The following is a 21,178-nucleotide window of genomic DNA, read 5'->3' as shown; positions in this document are numbered from 1 at the left end:
AGTTACGTTGGGGCGGCCGCACGGAAAACACACGTGTTACACGAGCAGCGGCACTATGGAGTCGTACTTGGCGTCCCTCGCGAGGGACGAACGAAATCGTTGAAATCGAGTGGACCACACCAGTGTCGTGCGAATATCACGGATGACTTCCGACTTTCGTTTCTCCGAAATGTAGTAGCGTCCGGAAGCAGCGCTTCCGTCGGTCGCGAGATGCGTCGCGGAAATTCCCGCCCTCAGAAGGTTCGATGAATTTTGCTCGGCCTGATCAATCGCTTTTACACTTGTGCGGAAATAGAAATCTTGCTTGGCCGAACTAGTCACGCTCGTTTTACCCCCTTCACGCTCTTTTCCGAAGATGTGCAAAAGGTTTTTACGGAATCAATCAGGGTTGAGTCCGTGGCATTTGCTGCGAAAATGGCTTTGGTGTCAATGACAAGCATTAAGTTGTTTCTTAAGATCGTTGGAGATCTGTGTATCTTGGTTGGATATATATGTGCTCTGGTTGTTCTGCTCATATTTATTATGAGGATGTGCTTAATGGTTACATTCACCGCATTAGATATTTTTTTATAAGTTTGTAATATTTTTGTGTAAATCCTGTGATCGGTGTTTGAAAAGTTATTGGTGAGCGAAGTGATGTGTTGTAGCAGACATGGAGAATTTTATCAATACCCGTTGCTGTCATTACATACAAAACGACGATGTATTTCATGATATATATATTTAAAACCAATGAAATAAAAATATCACAACGCATGCATGAGTTCAGTGCATGACATGCACGAAGCTCACATGCATAATAATTTTTCGCGATAAAATTTCCTTCTTCTAGTGGAATCCAGCGAATCAAAAAACAATATTTTTTTACATTATACAAAGTTTTTGTTTAAAGAGATAAATATACAAAGTGTTTCTGTTTTGAGAATATAATATTTACATTTATTTAAAAAGTAAAATGCAAATTTACTATGAAAAAATGTTATTAAACTTGAAATGCATTTTTCTTAAAATATTTTTTTAAATAACTTTTAACATTTGGTTTTGAATTACAAAAGCTTTTTTCCAACTTTTAATTGTTTTTTTACGTTATTACAAAACAAAAAAGAAACTTTTAGAAAAACGCAATTTAGAAATTAAAAGATGTATGCAAAATTTCGTCAAAAAATTTTTTTAAATTTGTTTTGTAATCTAAAAATAACAAATATAAAAAAATTGTTAACTTTAATTTCAGATTTATTGAGTTGTCGCTATCATGCAGATATGCGCGTTTATTTGGAACGTTATTATTATTTATTTATTTTCATGTTTATTCTAATCTTTTAAAAGCACATATTTTTAAAGCAGAAACATATTATTTATTTAGCTCTTTAAATAAAAATCGTACACGATGTTGAAAAATATTTTATTTTGCAATTTGTCAGGGTTCTATAACCCTTAATCGCAAATAGAAGACTTCTTGTGTTACGAATAATCCAATCCAATTTTCGTGCTTCGTGTTATTTACCCGAGAATATTTACCCCTAATAGAAATTTCCATCGATGTTATATCCCTTGCCATAGAAAAAAAGTCGCTTCCGCGTTAGTACTCTATCGATCACAGGCGCTTTTTGTGAAAAGCGTTGGAGGTACGGGACACAAAGAGATGGTCGTATAAGTGCGAGGGTAAAGAGCCTACGGTCGATTATCGTTCATCTCGTCGAGTGGTTATCGCATCTTCTAGTAGGGAAACCACTGACGCGGGAGGAAGGGAGGAACAGAAATTTCATGTTTCCTTTCCTCGGGCTGTCTATGAAACACGCGTGGAAGTTGCGATAGGCACGCTCTTACGTAACTACGATACAATGATATTCCCACAAACGTCACGCATTTCGTGAAACTCGCCTTTGAATTGTTACGCGTGATTTGCTTTCAAATATTTTTTTATCTCTGTTATCATTGAACAGAGTGCAAAAGTCATGTACTTGTAACACGTCTTTCACGTTATTTCAATGAATTAGTTATAATATCCGTGTATGCTGCAAATCGTATTGTTAATTTGTTTAAATCAAGAATGATTATTATCTTTAAAGTAAATGTCTCAGTAATCGAATATATTCGAATACGCCTGGACGTTTATATGGAAACTTATTAGTATTAAGTTTAAATATAATTTTATAAAATTTATTGTTAATATATTAAAATTTAATTAGTATTTTTAAATACTTTAAAATACTTATAAGGTAAGTTAAATATTATAAAAAGATTAATATTAAAAATTAAATTTATTACACAACTTTGTCTGAGTTCATATTTTAATGTTTAAACCATTTATTTAAAGGAACTTATTCGTTAAGATAACAAAATGCAATATAGTATATTTGTCAAAATAATATTTTTAGATTGTTTTTTATTTATTTGTATGTATTTTATAAACATACACGTACAATACATTAAAAACACATATTTAAAACAAGCATAATCTTTACAAAAATGTAATACTGGACAGTATTAAATTGACCAGTAATTCTTATTTTAAATATTAAAATAAGGCATTGTTGTTAGTATTTTTAATACTCAAACTAAGTAATAATTATTGGTCAATTTAGTACAGTCTAGTATTACATTTTTATAAGGAAGGACAATCTGGATTCAGATATTTTGTTTATTGAGATGCTTTACAATTTTACAAGTTTTTATTATTTTTGAAATAATTAAATTTTTTGTATGTATTCTTGTATGTTAATAATAACATATATATTTTAATTAATTATTTATTAGACATTACATTATAAATTATAAAAAAATAGCATTTTTATAATAAATCCTTACAAAAAATTTTAACTCGACTCTGCATATGTCAGGTTCTTTATATATCCGGTTATTGGGATATCTATTTTACAATTAAATTCAAGTTTGGTGAAATAATTCACAGCCAAAAAAAAATTGAATAATTTCCTACTTGTTCACGTACTTGTAAATGCATATTTATATATGTCAGAGAAACGCGGCATATATTTACATAAGATCGGATACACGTGAATGCCAATTTTCATTTTACTTTTAAAATACGATTCTTTAATAATATATGAACCGTTAATAGCCAATATCGCCTTTGACTTAAACAACGTCATCTCGTTGTTCAACGTACCAAGTCCACGTGACACGCATATTCGAATTCTCGCTGTTCGCTATCACGTTTCAGTTTCGACAATATCGGCGGTGGGAAATAACGTTTCACTCGACATTCGCGTTTCGCCTTGCATTCTCATAATTTCTTCTTCTTTACTTATCACCAAGTTGATAAAAGAATCGTGCTAATTCGATGACTCTTCCATGTGCTAATTACGAAACACCAATTGACACTGAGTGACGATTGTTAGTGGTGAAATTGTTCTTGATTATATAATACATGTGTGTAAAATTCCAAAATAAGTTTCTTCGAATTGCGCTAATTTTCTTCAAGTAAGACATAAATTTAGAAGTCTATAGTTTTATAACTTTTAATCTTAGGGAATTTCTTCCAATAAACTTCCTGATTAAAAATATGGAAAATTATATTCAAATATAATCCAAGGTTTCTATATCTCATTAAAATGATAGGTAACAGAAGACAATAACGTAAAATTATCCGATAATTAATTCTACGAAGTCGTTTCACTTTGTTTGGGAGTGATTATTAACGTCGTAAAATTTCCGTGACCAAACTTCACCACAATTAACGTGTGCTCGATGTGTTTGGCCGCGAAAGACATTCTTCCCATCGTTTCGCTTGTCCTTGTATCACTCAAATTGTGCGTGATTCCAACTCTTTTCACGAATCTCATTGACTCCTGTTTCCTGACAGATATGCAGTCAGTCACTTTAGCCGGGTGAACGAGCTGACTTGTCAAACGAAAAAGAAATTAGGGAAATGCTTTAACAATAAGCGAACTGTGAATGCTATTGTCATTTCAAGAAAGAATTGTTACGACTACGGCATAAGATATGCTGGCAGAAAGTGCGTTGGCTCTGTTTGCGCTCGTTAATCAGTTCAATTGAATAACATATTAATAAATGCTGCGGGGTCATCGCGACAGTTAATCGCAATGTCCACGCCGGACACGATGGATACCATCGACGAAGCGGAACAAGCGTGGCGTGAGTACAAAAATAGTTAGCCGATTTTTTTTTTTAGATGTCACCTTTTCGACTCGCGAAACATCGTACACGACCTCGCGACACATTCCCAGACGAGTATTTTTAACCGAAATTTAATCTAATTTTTTATTTGTCTAAGATAATATATAATATTATTAAATGTTTTAATAAGAATGGAATTCATCGCTCTTGGTTTTTTAAATGTTTCTAAAAAAAATGCCATAAATAATAAATATTTTGGGACGTTTATTAACGCGGCGTAATAAAAAATTTTTAACAAAATCTAGCTATAAAAAAGTTGCTTTAAATTTTCCAGCGAAATTTTTCTCCACAAAATTCAGTTGTAGAATGTTTCAACAGGTTTGCATTTATAATGCAATGATAAGTTGTTTCGTTAGACAACATAACAATGCAAAATTATGATTTACCGGAATTCGAATGTTGATTTTCGTTTAATATATTCTATGAATTGTAAATCGCACGCTAGGCGATTTACACACCGTAGTAATTTGTGTCACAGTGTTTCTTCTTGTTACTCATACTGTTCGCGGATATGAAGTACGAAAGATTCGGCCGATAGGCATGCAAAATTAAACGCTCGACGCACGCATGTACAATTCATGAGTTGGGATCACGTGGTTCGTCCGGCATCGACGCCGGGGAAAGAGTTTAATTTTTATCTTGGCAATAACGTAGTAAACCGTTTTGACCTAATTCACGCTATTTCTATATGAAGAAGTTCGTACATTTTACAACGGATTTTCTTTGACACGCTAGACAATCAAATACCTTGCATGCCTTTCCGCTGAAGTCTATCAACGTCATAATATTTAGATTTAACTTTTATATACATTGTGAAATAGAGATGTATCACTTTAGCCTCAAGGTTTGGTCAGTTGTATCTATCGTGCGATTGATAAGAATGATATTGAAGTGTGTTTAGCGATGTCATAGTCACATATTCAACAATGAGTAAGAAATAATAGTTATACTATGCCATATATATAAGAGAAAGATATATATGAATTAATATTTATTAAATTTACTGCAATATTATATTTTAATTTTTTATTTTTAATATTTCTTTTATTAAGAATGATACAATTTTAATATTTCTTTTATTAAGAATGATAAACATACATGCAATAAATGCACACATATGTCATGACAAAACTTGTTAATAAAAAAATTCACAATATGATATAAAGTATTATCTTATTCAAAGTATATTTATGTCAAAAGTTTTTAAAATTTTTATTAAGTCCTAAAAATTTTCTATTTCTATATAAGATTTATTAATAAAATGTATTTGTATATTTAAATATATTTATACAAATCTCACATTCTTAATTATTCTTATTAAATTATTTTTTATAATTCCAAAATTATTTTTTAGTTTATTAATAACAATAAAACTATGAAAAATTTTGATGATAAAAGAATTAAAAAGACGGTTACGAAAAAGAGATTAAATTCAATTGTAACTATGTCTAAACAGAATTTTCTTTCACGTCCTCAGATGAGATGCTGGAGTGTGAGACCGGATCCCTTTTAGGCAGAGTGGCGGACCTCGAAAGGCAATCCTTGGCGCAAAGGGACGAGATAGTTTGTCTTCGCGCCACTCTAGCGGACGCGTTAAGGCGAATCGCCCAACTCGAGGCAAGAGAAAAACGGGAGGATGACAGGAACGAGAGGAGAAACGACAGGATGGTATCCTCACCCTTAAGGAACGGTCATGTACCTCTCAGAAGTAAGTTGACAAAGTTGATTATGGAAACCTGTTCACGGATAATGTCGCGATTTCTAAACATTTTGTAATTTGACTTAATGAATAAAAAAATATTTTTTATACACATATAAAGTGTTGCTGAAATAGAGCAATAGTAAATTAATTGCAAATATTTAATAACAGAGATTAAGTAGATTTTTAAAACATGAACGATATTGTCGATTTTTTTATTATTATTTAGACATGTGATAAAACATTTATTTGTTGGAGAGAATTCTATTTCTCGATTATTTGTTTTATATTTGTTTTATATTCTTCTGTTTTTGTTATTATTTTATTAAAAATTGTTATAAATTTTATTTTTATTTAATGGAAACAATAAAAATATAAAAAAGTTAATTATTAATTTCTCGATGATCAAACAATTCAAATTTCATGATAATAAGCCTGGATTTGCAAGTTTTTGGAGATTGCATTTTTCATTTGTGTTAACAAGAGGAAAGCTGATTTGATTGATCGGTATGTGACCTGTAAACGATTATTTGATTTGCCACATCTTCGCTCATAATGCACACTCTATTTCTCGATAATTGTCAATTGAATATTTGAATTCAACTGGATTACATTGTAATCATGCATGCGAGGATGAAAATCACATATATATCAATATCGACAAATAATTTTATATAATAATTATTATCTACTTCATTTTTGTGACCGATTCTAAAGATTACATTATCAAAACTACATTTATATATAAAATTTTTATAATTACTAATGTGAGAAGCTATTTTTGATTTTGCTGATTGATTCAAATTATATCTTAATACGATTTCAGAATTTTGCTTTTTCTCTTTTTTAAATTTTGGACCATTCCTTACTTTTTACTATCGAAATGCAAATGACACAACATGTTCTTTCTCTTTTCTCTCGGAACATTGATTGCACATGTAACGAGGATATACCATTTTACTCTGACATACAATGTCACGTTGTATTCATAGTGTTATTGCGAGGCGCAAATTAATACATCGAGAGCATAAGCGCACGAGCGGTGATCGTACACGATATGCAACCTAAGTCAGGTGTGCATTTCCGGCGCACCGTGCGCGGACACCTCTAGAGTTTCGTACATTATGACAAGAATTGCAGATGCAAGGAAGCCTCGCGAGGTCGCGAATGTTCGACTGTCTGGAAATGAAGCTCGGGCCGGGTGTTGTACCTGTTTGCACGCGATGGCTTTAAGGTCAGGTTCGCAAATCAAGAAACCCGCTCACGAACGTGAATGGATTCGCGTAATTATTCACCGTGTCTTCGGTAGACCTTGGGAAAGAATTCTTCGTTTTGCACGGGAATTCAGGAATGATCGAAGGAATTCATTAACAGAAAAGAAAAAAATCATAGAACATGCATCAAAGATTGTGTCGTACATGTACTGCATACTTGCAGTAATTTGCATGTTAAGAATAAAGATTCTTCATTGATTTTATTATTAAAATAAATTGTGAAATTGTTCTGAAACACAGAAATGTCATAAAAATGTTATAAACATTGCCTTTTATGTATTATCACACTTTAATCTTTATTTTTTAACTCAAGTTTCGTCGCCATAATTAAATTTTACGGAGAAAGTAACGTGTGACTACCATAAAACGGAAACGGAAGAACCCTTGTCCCACGTTCCTTAATTCTCTCGTGCAATCGAGGTGTCAGCTCGCGAAACACGAACAGTTTCCTACTTGTTCTCTCCGCGTTCCCGCGATTGAAAGCACACGAATATTCCTTCGGCCTCTGTCAGGCGGATCTGCAGGAAATGAAAACGAGGATGTCTGACGTGCATAAATTACTACGCCGACAGCATCCTTAGCTTGGCTCCTAGCGATTGATGAATGCAGGAAAATTGTAATACATGCGGAAGGCGTTATGAATATCGCGCATCGTTACACCGCTATTGAAACCCAATCAGGTTGCCTGTACGTTCCATAACTACTTCGCGTTATTAATGCAATGCCCGAAGTTTAATGCGAAAGAAGCCTTTTCTTATTAAAACCGAGATTAAAAAAAAATATTTTAAACCGATCAGTGTTCACGTGCAGTATATATTCTTTTTATTTGTATAAAATACTCCAAATAAGAGACAAAGTTATTTTCAGGTAGTCAAAATTCGGTGTCACAGAAGGACTTGAGGCTGCGTCAGACCGGTGGCCTCAGAAATTCCTCCTCTTCGGGATCGTCGCAGGATGTCCGCGATGCGACATCCAGTCCGAGACGGCCTGCCAGCTACGTGCATCCCTCCCAACTTCCTCAAAGGTGAGAGTCATGAAAATTAACCGTACATTGTGTTTAATGTCAGCCAAGAGCTCAAGAGATCGAAACTAAACGGTTAGCTTCTTAAGTTGATGAAAGACGGATGACGAAGAGAGTAGCTATTTTATATATAAATATTTTATATAATTTCAATATAAAAGGCAAACCTGCACAGTATTTGTGCTAATAAATTAGCACTGTATTCAACATAAAATTAAAAAACATGGAAAAATTAAAGAACAAAAATTTATTGTAAAGATTTCACAGAGAATGTCTGGAAATCTCAAACATCTTTCCAACTTGTGCTTTCTTTGATTTTATTTTATATTTTAACTACAACATTCAGATAATTTGCGTTTCGCTCTTATTTTAGTTAATTACTTTTTGTTTTAGGAGATCCGTCCACTATCAGTCAACGGGTTCTTTACATTCCGATAGTCCGAGTAGTAGTAGTGTTTCTCCGGTGCCATCGCCAAGCCCTAGAGCTACGCCACTGCCTGTAGCCAGGTAGGCAATCTAAACTGCAACTTAATGTAAATCGCAAATGAAATTGTTGTGCACTTTATGTCGCCAAATGAACACCAAATCTATGGGAATTCTAAATACAAATTGTAAATATGAATACATCTAAATCGACTCTTCGATCCGGTTTGGAAGAACTTTGAATTTTGATTGTTCTCGTTGCATTATTAATTGTGTGTTGCGTGTATGATCGTAATAGATATGCGCATGTATGTTTTCTCTTTAGTGTTATCGCCACGTTAATGAACATTTGCTGTTTAATTAGTAGCAATACATTTTAATGTTCTTAGAGCATCATTACGACGTTATGCGATGCATGTATTATATATATATGCATGATGCTGTACGAGAATTGAATTCGATGTCTTAGATCGCCCACGGCAAGATCAAACGGACCGCCGCAAAGTAGCCTAAGAAGAGCGAAGAGATGGTCGTCCACCGGCGATTTTACACATTCCCCGCAAAACCAGGGAAGCAATTCCCAGCTCGTCGGTACCAGGTTAGCTCGCAACTAATAACGTAACAGTAAAACGCACCGTTTGCCTGCTATTTGTGATTTTGTTCACATTTCACTGATCACACGAGTTTAACTTTTTGTTTATCACCGCCAGAGTTTTCTTGCTTCCTCTCTCGGGCGATCGAGCGCGTTTCCCCGTTTCGAAGCTGTTTGTCTCTCGTTCCACTGGTCGGAAGATTACTATTACCTCGTCTTTTGTGCGCTGTTATGCCTTTTTCTTGCATCTCATTTGCACAGTACATTGAACTTAATTGAATATTATTTTTCTTTATGTGCTCGTTAATAAACATATTAATGTATTTTTTAAAAAGTACCTTCAAAGCAATGAAAACTCACAGATCTTAAGAAACAGGAAAGTTAAAAATAAATTGATGATTTTTTTCAGTATATAAAAATGAGATAAGTCTGTAATTTGTAAAGCCTAATTTTTTAATTATGAATTCATATCTAAAGTAGACTTTAAAATCATGGGCAAGTGTAATTTGTTTGGAAAGAAAAGATTCATTATTCTTCGGAAATTATGCTTGAAGCGCGCCGAATCGGTGGAGAATCTCTTTGTAGACCCATCGATCAAAGAGTTACAAGCACTTGGGAAACACGCCGATCGCATTAGAGACGGTTTATTCGTTTCTCTTCTCTTTACTCCGATCTCTTTTGTTTTGCACCGCATGGATTTTCGTTTGCATTTTCGTTCATTATAGATTGTCTGCGTCCACCAAGTCCCTGTTCAACCTGTTCAAGCCACCGGCGATGAACAACGTCAAGCACGGGTAAATAATATACCAGAGTACTTTAAACAATTTATTGCAACGTATCCGACTTCTCGCGAGCCAGCGCTTAGGCGACCCGCCGTGCAGTGGCCGCGAGGTCGCACGTGCACGCGGCTTCGCCGATGCACGTGCGCGCCGAACGGTCTTTAAGATGCAATTTTGTCCCTCCGCAGGTGAGCGCACACGGTAAAGCCCCGTTTAAAACACGGGCGTTAAACACACGTGTAGGATTTCCCGCGGGTTATCGTCATGATATATATCTGCATGACATACGATCTGCAGGATACGCGATCGCGGAGGCGGTTGATACCGATCTCGCCTCGCGGATCACGGATCAAATTGCGGTTCATCTCTTTGCAAGTGAAGGGCTGGAAATACGCGGAGTATTAAAGAAGAAATCGCGCAAATTAAATTATTTGATGATTATGATAATTTTTTATGTTTAAATTGAACAAACGGTTTTGCTGAAGCATCTACAAATTTAGCACAATTACGGATGTGAAAATAATTTTGTTGAATTATTAAACTAAAAACAGTTTTGACATTCTAGCAATCGGTTCGAGAATTTTACACAATTAATTGTTTTCAAGTTTGTAACCAGTAAATTTGTTAGATGTAGCGAAACCGTTTAATTTTAATACATTGACAGAAAAATTCTGCAAAAGTTGTAAATCACAAAATGGCTGCCGTAATTGAATTTTAAATTAAAATAAATATTCTGTCGAGTTTTTTTTTTAAAGCTTTGCACTATTACTGTCGCACGTAGTATGATTTATAAACAAACAAAAAATATGTCAAACATGACTAAAAGTAAATGGATTCCCATTGCACTTGTAATTTTTCTAACGTAGCAAAAAAAAAGTGTTTGCTTTGTGCTAACGTGTACTAATTTCTAATACTTGCCGATTCGTCGATCGGTATTGCTATGAATGTCCGTTAAACAAGAAGTTATTGTGTCGCATGTGTTTGCACGTAGAACAGTACGTACATAATAGTCGCATTGGCACGCTGTTAATATCTCGATACTCACAATCTTCGATTTCACATGCAAATGTCATGTACGGATTTTCTTGAGACAGTGGAACCTCCAGCTTGGCATAAGTACAGTCGAAAAGGAACGTGAATTCCTGATGTGATACTGCAAGAGACGGTAAAAGCCACATTTTTAATTTAAAAGTCACGCCTGGGATTGTCTTGCACCATGATTGGATCGTGATCAAAGTTAATCGCATGTTTTAATCATATTCCCGGAAACTATATAATTATTCGTTTGAAATTGATACGTGTAGCGGAGTGTCGTATTGCATTAAAGATACTTCTCATGCTATAATTAATATTTTATGAAAGTCGTTGTGATGGCGATTTTAATAATGACCACAGCACGATAGCGCTAGTTTTGCTATAATAGAATCTTGCAATATATGCATGTTGAGGATAGCGTGTTCCACGATGTCATTATCAGAGGACAAGTAAGTGCTTTTGGTCTGCGCAAGAGCTTCGTCTATTTCAGCTGCGTAAATTAATTTTATTAATTTGACAAAGTAGATAGATATTACACTTATATAATTGACACATTATCATTCCCTACCTTTTAAGTAAATATACATATAATAAAATTGAAAAAGCGTCTACCCGAGGACGATTTCAGCCGGCGTCGTTTCATTTTTGCCGACGTTTCCGGCGTGCTCGTGACGCCGTGACGTCGTGCACACCAGGAAACGCAGAACGCGTGGTTGTGCAACAGCAGGAGGAATCGCGATTCACTTTCTTCAGTAACGCAATGGCGCGCTTCGCACTAGAACGTTAAATGAGCCGTTAACCACGTGGTCCTCCTACCATACCTGTTGCCTTCCCGCATCGTTCAACGTTAAAAATGCACTCGGAAGTGCTTTATCCTTGCCCGCTCGTTGCATTGTTATAAACGAACTTGAATTTGAACCTCATTTGAATTTATTGATCAGACGGAATCGGTAATATCGCAAGAATATGTAAACAAGCCAGACTCTCCCTTTCTCTGCTTGCGTGACAATCTGTAATCATTTTGATACGCGCTGCATTTTATTATCAGAAGTATGCTTATATTTAAAAGCAGAAGAATTGCTTTTTAATTAGTGAATAATTTAAGTTTTCCTCGCACACAATTTTTTTCGTACATCCGGAGTATTAATTAAATTCGTAGTGCACAATAAATGTGAAGGCAAAGACGACGAAGGCTTCAACTTCGCAGTTCACGAAGAATTTGGTCAAGGTTCTACAGCTCTCCGCTACCTTGTTTTGCATCACATTGATTCGCTTTTGCTCGGCATTTGCTCACTGCATGGCCATCTTTTTTCTTAAATACCCTTACAAGGATATATATTAAAATATTAAAAATGTTATCGTTAGGATAAACATCATCAAATTCGTATCTTTGTTGAAGCATGTCTCATAAATTGGAAAAAACTAAAATAAAGAATAAATTAAAGAAGTTTGTGCGATAACGTCGTTTACGCGTAGTTTCATAAAGCGGTCCTCCTCGTCCTCAATAGATTAAAACCAGTCCAAGGACCTTGATCAAGCCCGGGACGAACAAATATTTTGTCCATGATAAAGTGATATGAAGGAAGATGAAAAGTAGAAAAAAATTAATACATAACGGCGCAACGCGCTTCGTGGAGTAATAAAGCCAAGTCATTACTCGCGTGAGTCATTCGACGCGGTTACCAGACACGGAAACCCTGGCGAGTTCGCTCAGTATAACGCGAACAGTACGACCAGAGAGTACGTCGGACAAATTCGAGCCAAAGTTCTTGGGGAGTTGAAAATGAAGTGAAAAATTAAGTGAAATTGCCACCAATATCGATTTGCAACACGTGAGAAAATCTTCGTAGCAATTTTAATCAAAGTAGCCTTTCTATTATGCAACAATTGAAAAATATTTGAGGAAAATTTAGAGAAAAACTTTTAGGAAAAGAATTTTTTAGTAAAAATTTTTAGTAAAAATTAAATGTAGGAATTAAAGAAAATAATGTGTCAGAAAAATTTACCATAATTGGATAAATTTTGTTTGGATCCAATTTTCTTTGTGAGAAATTAGTCCTTTTGAAACTTTTAGTCTTACATCTTTCATTATGAGTTTTTGAAATACGCTAGATATCTATCACAAAGTAAAATTTGGCGAATAAGTACGAATAAGCAAATGGAAAATAAACAATCTCTTTGTAGCACCAGAGACATGCAGTACAACGAGGAGGAAGGGACCGTCCGCATGTATTTGCGCGGTCGACCGGTCGTTCTTTACGTTCCTACATCCATGATGGAATCCTACGACCTTCACAAAGTTAGTACGCCGCCACAAAGCAAATTGAAGCTCGATTGGGTCTACGGTTATCGCGGGCGCGATTGCCGTAGCAATTTACACCTGCTGCCGACCGGCGAGATTGTATATTTCGTCGCGGCAGTCGTTGTTCTGTACAATATGGAGGAGCACAGCCAGAGACATTATCTAGGTCATACGGATGATGTCAAGTGGTGAGTGAAAACTTGGGGAGAATATCATATCCAATTTTTGCGAGAAATAATGCTGCAGTAATTAAATGTCTGATGAATAATGAACTATTATACATATTAAACTATTGAAATAATAGTGATATATAAATATATATATTATAAATTCTAAATATTTCATGCCTTTCGTATTTTTAATAATCTCCTATTTAGCATTAAATTTTAATGCAACAAGATTTTAATACATGGAACAGAAGAAATAAATTTATTTAACTTCTTATTAAAATAAAAGAAAATTAAAGTTCTACAGTGTCTTTTAATTAATAATATCTAAAATTAACAAACAATCTAATGTTTTTTTATACAGCATAGCAATACATCCTAACAAATTGGTCGTCGCAACAGGACAGGTGTGCGGGACGGATCGTCGGGATGCTATGGTAAAATTATTAAAATTAGAAAATTTAAAAAGTAGTAAGAAGCTAAGAGCGACTAAAAGATATAAGTTAAGAGATAATAAACTTTATTGCAAAATCATAAATTAAGATTTTAACTTATACACTTCTTGTTCGTTCGGTGTTCTTCTTTGTTCCTCTTACTATTTTTTACATTATTGCTTTGCAAAATACGAGCTGAGAATCCTTTCATTACGGAAATGTATATTAAATGAATAAAAAAGAAAAAAGAAAAAAATAAGACATAATTTTAACGATATAATATATAAAATTTAGTGAACAAATTACAAAATACTATAAATTTGATATGAATTTTAGCCACATATAAGAATATGGAACTCCGTAAGCCTGACGACTCTCAGTGTGATCGGCAATGGCGAATTCGACGGATCGATTTGCTGCCTGTCATTCTCCAAGGCCGACGGCGGAAATTATTTGTGTGCCATCGACGAGACTTCCGATCATAATATATCGATCTGGGACTGGCAGAAGAGCGATCGTGGTACTAAAGTGACTGAAACAAAGGTACGAGCTAATAATTTGACTCGCGCGCAACGACGTGATTAAACATCGCAGCATACATTTATAAAGTTGCAAATGATTCGCGTATATCTCGGCCGGAAGCAGGCCATTTAACGGCTGATGACTGTCGATTGTAGTGCTCTGTCGACACGGTGGTTTGCGCCGAGTGGCATCCGCTGGAACGTAACCAGATCGTCTCTTGCGGAAAAGGACATGTATCCTTTTGGTCCCTGGACAACGGCGGCATGCTGTATAAACGTATGGGCATCTTCGAGAGCAGAGATAAGCCCAGGTATGTTACCTGCGTTGCCTTCAATCAAAATGGCGACGTTCTCACCGGTGACAGCAACGGCAACATCATCGTTTGGGCTCGAGGTAGTTTCCTTAGCAATTATGATACCTCCTAAAAAATAATCTTTGCTTAATTTTTATAGAAGTAAAAAATTATCTTTGTGTCTTAAGAACGTTATTAAAAAAACTGCTTGTAAGTTTAATTAATTCACTGTCAAGTTAAAAACCGCATTATTTCCTTTATTTTTAGGTACTAACACAATTTCAAGGCTAGTGAGAAATCTCCATGAAGGATCGATTTTCTCCATATGTGTTCTGAAAAATGGTAACATTATCACAGGAGGTGGAAAGGACGGCAAAATTTTGTATTTTGACGCTTCTTTGAATCCGACGGGAGAAGATGCCCAGGCAAGTCAGGGAAACTTAAATTTAATACGTTTATGTACATGTTTTTTCAATTGAGATTTCCAATATAATTCTCCCGAAAAAAAAAATTTGAAATGAAATTTGTTTGATAGATCGAGGATCATTTCGGCGGAATTCGAACGCTCTCAGAGGGAAGAGGCACTCAATTATTAATTGGCACAACGAGGAACTGCATTCTCGTTGGCGAAAATGATATGGGTTTCAATCCTGCAATGCTAGGCCACGCTGAAGAAGTTTGGGGACTTGCGGCCCATCCGACTTTACCTCAATTCGCCACCGCGGGACATGATAGATTGTTGCAGATGTGGGACAGTTTAAGTCATACCGTGGTGTGGAGCAAAGATATCGGGGTATATAAAATTCATTTATTTAGTAAACTGCTTTCATATTATCTTACTTGTGTGTAAGATATTAACTTTAATTAATTAAATAAATTACGAGAATATATTAAATCTATATATATATATGTATATTTATTTTTAAATTTAAATTATTGTATATTTTCATAAAAATGTAACACTGAGCAGTGTTATAATGGCCAGTAATTAATACTTATTTTAAGTATTAAAATATCACTGCTGTTAGTACTTTTAATACTTAAAATAAATAATAATTACTGGCCAATTTAATACTATCCAGTATTACATTTTTGTAAGGGTATAATTTAAATTATAAGTTATTTTAAATTATTTTTAATTATTTTTAGAAAGTCTTCATTGCTTATACTCGTAATATATTGTTAATTTAATTAAAACAATACAGTTAAATAATTATTAAGCAATTTAACTCAGGAAATGTTAAATTTATACAACTCAATTTATTATTTACTGTATACGTACGTTAATATAAACATTGTTAATTAATTTATTCAATAGTTGAATTGCTTTATAACAAAATAATTGGTTATAGAGAAATAAATTGATTAAATAAAATTATTCTTTTAATTATATGTTTGTGTTAAAATAATAAACTTTCAACTACGTTAAAAATAACAAAAAAGTTAAAAATGACAAAATATTTAAATAAAAAAATTAGTTTAAATTTAAATCTTTAATATTTAACAGTACAAGATGAATAAAGAAGTTTCTGATTCTTGTTATTTTTAAGAAAAGTACATGAAATATAAATGTACAATACTTTATTAATTTTCATTATTCTATTACTATTACTATCTACATATTAAAAAAATATTTACAGCCTTTAGTTGATAAAATAAAATAAAATTTAATCAATTAAAATTAATAATATACCTCTTTATTTCTAATAGTAATTTAAAATAAAAAATAATATAAAAATCTATTAATTTTTAGGAGCAAGCACAAAGTATTGCCTTTTCACCGGATGGTAATATCATAGTTGTCGGCTGTGTGTCCGGGAAATGGTTGGCAATTGATAGCGAAACGCGAGAATTGTATACACATCATAGCGATGGTTCCGAACCTATTCAGGTACATTTATGTAATGTTATAATAACTTTAAAATGTGTCTAAATTAATTTTTATGAAAACAGTTTAATATTATGTGTCTGGTCCAATCATATTTGATAAAATAAATCTTTAGAATACAATGCGTATTATAAATTTACAAAAATTTACAACAAAAAATTGTTTTTGTATTTTATTTCATATTTTACATTATATATCCATGATTTCTAGGTTGTTCAATTTTCACCTGATGGTTCCTTGCTTGCACTTGGCTCCAGAGATAATTACATTTATATTTATCAAGTGAATGACGATGCAACCAAGTATAGTCGAGTTGGGCGATGCATGGTGAGTTGCAAATCAATAGTAATCTTAAATTATATTATTCAAACATCAGTAACGTTTATGAGTTCTTTGAGTGGAATATTTCTTATAACCTTTTTAACAGTAAATAGAATAACTAATGTTTATAAACTTAATATGATGTATCTGAAACTCTGAATGTATATTTCATATTTGTGATGTTATATTTGCCAGTATAAATTATTATATTTGCTTAAAATTTATCTATATACTTTTATTTAATTTTTTCATTTATCTTATTGTAATATATATTTGATATTACTTGTTTTGTATGTTGTAAATAACAAATGTAAATATGTGTACATATTTACTTTCTTAATAAATAATTAATCACGCAATTTGCATTTATTAACAATTCAATTATTTAAATTTTGTAATAAATATAATTATCTTAGTAACAATAAAAATATAATATTTATCATCTATTAAGTTTTCTTCCATTGCACTTTAAAAATATTCAAGCCATTTTTTTCTACTACATTGTATATACAATAATTATTAAAACATTTAGATATTTGTTTTAAAATTGTAAATAATTTACTTAGAAAATTATTTGTAAATACTAAATTTATAAATAAATTTGTAACTTAAACAATTTTATTAAACCAATAATATAAATATAACTTAATATATTTTATTAAAGACATCTTGTAAACATTTTAAACCTTAATAATGTTCAATAAAATTCTTTTCCATTTTTTAGCCAAAGCGGATTCGAAGGCACGGAGTAAGACTTGTGTTTCGGCCACTCGAAAATGTAGAAGGACGTCGCGTTGCGCGCACAAAATTATTTTAAACGCATTTAATTCTTAACAGAATTAAATTTAATTTTTCATGGAATAAAAAATACGCAACGTGACGTACCTCGCTTCAGTTTCATATACTCGTAGAATACTTAATTTCGTAGTTGAACTTCCATCTAATTTTATAGCACCCGCACGCACGCTAAACATTGCTTATATAAAATATTACAATTATAATATGATAGATGATAGAACTGTATTGTTTTATTGCCACATGACATACTTATCATTTAATATTCTATAGCTAGCGACAAAAATGCAAAATCTGCAATAATTTTTTGTGATAATACATAAATTTACTGGGTAAACATATAGAGTTTTCTTTATTCCAGGGACATTCCAGTTTTATAAATCATCTCGATTGGTCTGTAGATGGTCAATACTTGCGCAGTAACAGCGGAGACTATGAATTGCTTTATTGTAAGTAAAGCCTTAATAACTTAATCAAATTGTAATTTAATTTAGTAACATTTAATCAAAGTGTAATTTACAACACGTTAAGATGAAATAAGAAGAAAAAGAAAAAAAAGAGGATAAAAGGAGGAAAGAATATAAAAACGGGAAAGATCAAGAAAGGATGTCCATTACATTATCATGAAACATTGTTATCACCATTTTACTGTTGAAGCAAAAAGAAAGTACCGATCTTAAGAGGATCCTAAAATGGAAACTGTGAATTCAGTTTAAGGTCGTCCTAAAAAATTGCAGAAACCTTGAAAATGTTCATTTTTTTGTTTGCTTAGAATCCTTACGTTTTTCCACTTGCCTAGAGCTAACTAATGTTAAAGATTTGGTAATATTTTCTATGGATTTCTAATATTATTTTTCAAATGCACAAAAAATATTTTGTATCCTACTGTTTATGACCACAGTCATTATGGCCATGGCCTGTCCTTTTCAACTAAACTTCTTACATAATTTATTTTTCTACATTTTATATATATTTCGAGTTGTACAAAAAAGAAAAAAGTCTGTAAAATTTTAAGATACAATTATACGTGCACAATGTAAAATATATGCAATTTTAATAACATATTATACGGATTAAAATCTAATAATTAAATTTAATAATGTTTGTAAAATATGTCGATAATTATAACCGTTACTTTTTCCATCTACAAAAAAAAGAAAAAATAGGTTAAAAATGAGAGATTTTCTTTGAAAATATAAATGTAATATAAATTGTGCACATTTGACATAGGACTTTCTATGAATTTCAGGGAATCCTGGTGTTTGCCGTCAAATTCCTCAGTCTTCAATGTTAAGGAATGTTGATTGGGCAACTCATTCCTGCGTGATATCCTTCGAGACAATAGGCATTTGGCCGGAGGGCGCCGATGGAACTGACGTGAATAATTGTACGCGAAGTGGCGACGGCAAACTTTTAGCTACGGGTGATGATTTTGGAAAGGTCAAATTGTTCTCTCATCCGGTGTGCCAGCCGAAGGTAATTTAAACTATTTTATCCTATATAACTTTTGCACCATTGTAGTTTAATTTTAAACTTGGTTCAACTTATTTTCTATCTCTTTTTAATTTTGAAAACTAGAAAAAGTAAGGTAAATCTAGTTTAAAGTTAAGTTACATTGATGAATTGGGCTTCAAACTTCTTTGCTTAAACTCATTTTGTTGTATATTAAGATTTTTGCAAATAAAATGTTTTATTTCAGTCATTATATCATTCTTATGGCGGCCACTCGAGTCATGTAACGAATGTCTCATTCTTGCAAGATGATTCCCGATTGGTATCGACTGGCGGCGCCGATACCAGTGTTCTCCAATGGATAGTAAATTAAGCGAGTCCTCGTGTTATTTTCGAGAGCGAGTGATTCTTAAAAGTGCACTTCAAGATCGAGTTAAGAAGATAAACGAATATCAGCCTTGCGTTTCTTAAATCTAAAGAATTACCTGAATTACCTAATCACAATCGAGCATCATGGCTTCTGTTTTAATTTAAAAAGCTAACGACGGCATCATCCTAACACCTCAATTTCTTGACATAAAAATACCGTACGCCGCACGAGGTAATTATGATAAGCATGTGAATGTTCTTAAAAAGGTTTTACTTGTTCAAGAGTGGAGAATCAAACTGACGCCTTGATTTCTTAACAATATGTTTGTCATCAGGCGCAAAAAATTTATAAATTCGAATGTACATACTCTCGTACGTAAAGCAACTCAATGCACCATGTGTGCAGCGTGTCTCCTTCTCGTATCAGTATATGTGATAGCACCGATGTAATCTTTTCTTACCATTATGTCCATTATTGCATGATATTAATGGATTTATCCATGTGGATAAATGATCGATATGATCACTCTAAGAGCGAGTTTTGATAGTGTATTTTAATTACAACAATTTGTAATATTTTACACTTTATTTAACACATTTTTTGGTTTATTTCTTATTTTTTGAAATATATTAAGACAGTTTTGCAAGTCTTTTGTTTTCTACATCACGGTAGAAGACTAATCTACAATGTGTTTTTTATTCCTTTTTTTCTTCTCGCTTTTTGCTTTGTGCCTTTTTCCTTTTCACATAATGTTTTATCGAAATTGACAAAATGAAAAGATTATAAACTTCGAAAGAGACATGAACAAGAGATAGAAACACGATTTGCCGATAAAATAGTGCGAAGAGGCAAAAATCCGAAACGACAAACAAGAAACAGAAAACAAAAAGCATATTGTAGATTAGACTTTAATGTAATCGTAAAAGTTTTTTTTTTAACGAATTTAATTTTATTTTTATGTGATTTTTCGTATACATATACGAAGAGCTCCACGAGTGGTCTTTATATATTCCCGAATAATACGTAAATGGATGTACTTTTTTTTTATGAAACTAATGCGTCCTCGCGCGTACATAGTCTGTCGTGCATTAATTAATGAATATACAAAATATACTTATAATGAATATAATTAATGAACACTTTGACACAGAAATATGATCAAATAAGTGCATAGAGCAAAATAATCATCTCTCTGATATTATATCATGTATAAATATATTACATATTATATAAATTAATAAATTATATAATAGATTCTACATTATATATATGTATACATACTATATATATGTATGTATATATATGTGTGTATGTATACATATATATATAATTATAATACAAAAATAATCAAATTTTGTTCAAATCAAATCAAATCTGTTTCAAGATAAACAAAAGAAAACTTCCATTTTATTTTATTAACCAAATAAGTACAATATATTTTATATACTTTATGCTATACAATTCTCTGAGACAAAATTATATTTGATAATTATATTTAAAAATTTTGACATATTGATTTGTAAATGAACGATATGCTTGCACGCGCGTACGCATAAGTATATACAAAGTATTCTTGAAATTATGTTAATTATCGTATAAATAAACTATTGTTCTAAATGATGATAATATAACGCGAGAGACCTAAGGATAAATC

General features: G+C 32.6%; 2 protein-coding genes and 1 long non-coding RNA gene across 18 annotated transcripts in view; 1 reads left to right on the top strand and 2 right to left on the bottom strand.

Annotated features, from left to right (window-relative positions):
* LOC105834866 (echinoderm microtubule-associated protein-like 2) overlaps positions 1-20,483 on the top strand; it is a 39,934-nt gene extending 19,451 nt beyond the window's left edge. For 2 of the 15 annotated variants that reach the window (XM_012677677.3, XM_012677676.3), the window contains exons 3-19: positions 5,636-5,866; positions 7,999-8,155; positions 8,546-8,659; positions 9,045-9,173; positions 9,893-9,961; positions 13,166-13,471; positions 13,815-13,887; positions 14,221-14,427; positions 14,562-14,799; positions 14,966-15,123; positions 15,234-15,491; positions 16,452-16,589; positions 16,797-16,913; positions 17,632-17,655; positions 18,064-18,151; positions 18,952-19,178; positions 19,402-20,386. In XM_012677677.3, the coding sequence (XP_012533131.1) occupies positions 5,636-5,866; positions 7,999-8,155; positions 8,546-8,659; positions 9,045-9,173; positions 9,893-9,961; positions 13,166-13,471; positions 13,815-13,887; positions 14,221-14,427; positions 14,562-14,799; positions 14,966-15,123; positions 15,234-15,491; positions 16,452-16,589; positions 16,797-16,913; positions 17,632-17,655; positions 18,064-18,151; positions 18,952-19,178; positions 19,402-19,527 (2,660 nt within the window). In that variant the 3' untranslated portion in view covers positions 19,528-20,386. Of the gene's footprint in view, positions 1-6; positions 704-2,739; positions 3,442-3,823; positions 4,117-5,635; positions 5,867-7,998; positions 8,156-8,545; positions 8,660-9,044; positions 9,174-9,892; positions 9,962-13,165; positions 13,472-13,814; positions 13,888-14,220; positions 14,428-14,561; positions 14,800-14,965; positions 15,124-15,233; positions 15,492-16,451; positions 16,590-16,796; positions 16,914-17,631; positions 17,656-18,063; positions 18,866-18,951; positions 19,179-19,401 lie in introns of those variants that run through there. The other 13 variants (XM_012677675.3, XM_012677672.3, XM_012677673.3 and 10 more) reach the window with 13 other exon arrangements.
* Positions 13,953-14,625, bottom strand: LOC114254403. Its single transcript, XR_003625763.1, has 2 exons — positions 14,484-14,625; positions 13,953-14,416 (listed from the first exon to the last, which is right to left on the bottom strand). It is a non-coding gene; the product is annotated as an uncharacterized LOC114254403 (long non-coding RNA).
* LOC118644120 overlaps positions 14,700-21,178 on the bottom strand; it is a 102,180-nt gene continuing 95,701 nt past the window's right edge. The window contains exon 3 of one of the 2 annotated variants that reach the window (XM_036283280.1): positions 14,700-14,827. In XM_036283280.1, the coding sequence (XP_036139173.1) occupies positions 14,809-14,827 (19 nt within the window). In that variant the 3' untranslated portion in view covers positions 14,700-14,808. The remainder of the gene's footprint in view (positions 14,828-21,178) is intronic. The other variant, XM_036283279.1, reaches the window with a different exon arrangement.

Source organism: Monomorium pharaonis, chromosome 2, assembly GCF_013373865.1.
Source record: "Monomorium pharaonis isolate MP-MQ-018 chromosome 2, ASM1337386v2, whole genome shotgun sequence".
Lineage (NCBI taxonomy): Eukaryota > Metazoa > Arthropoda > Insecta > Hymenoptera > Formicidae > Monomorium > Monomorium pharaonis.
The sequence above is the reverse complement of the archived record's forward strand: the minus strand, read 5'-3'. Positions and strand labels throughout refer to the sequence as shown.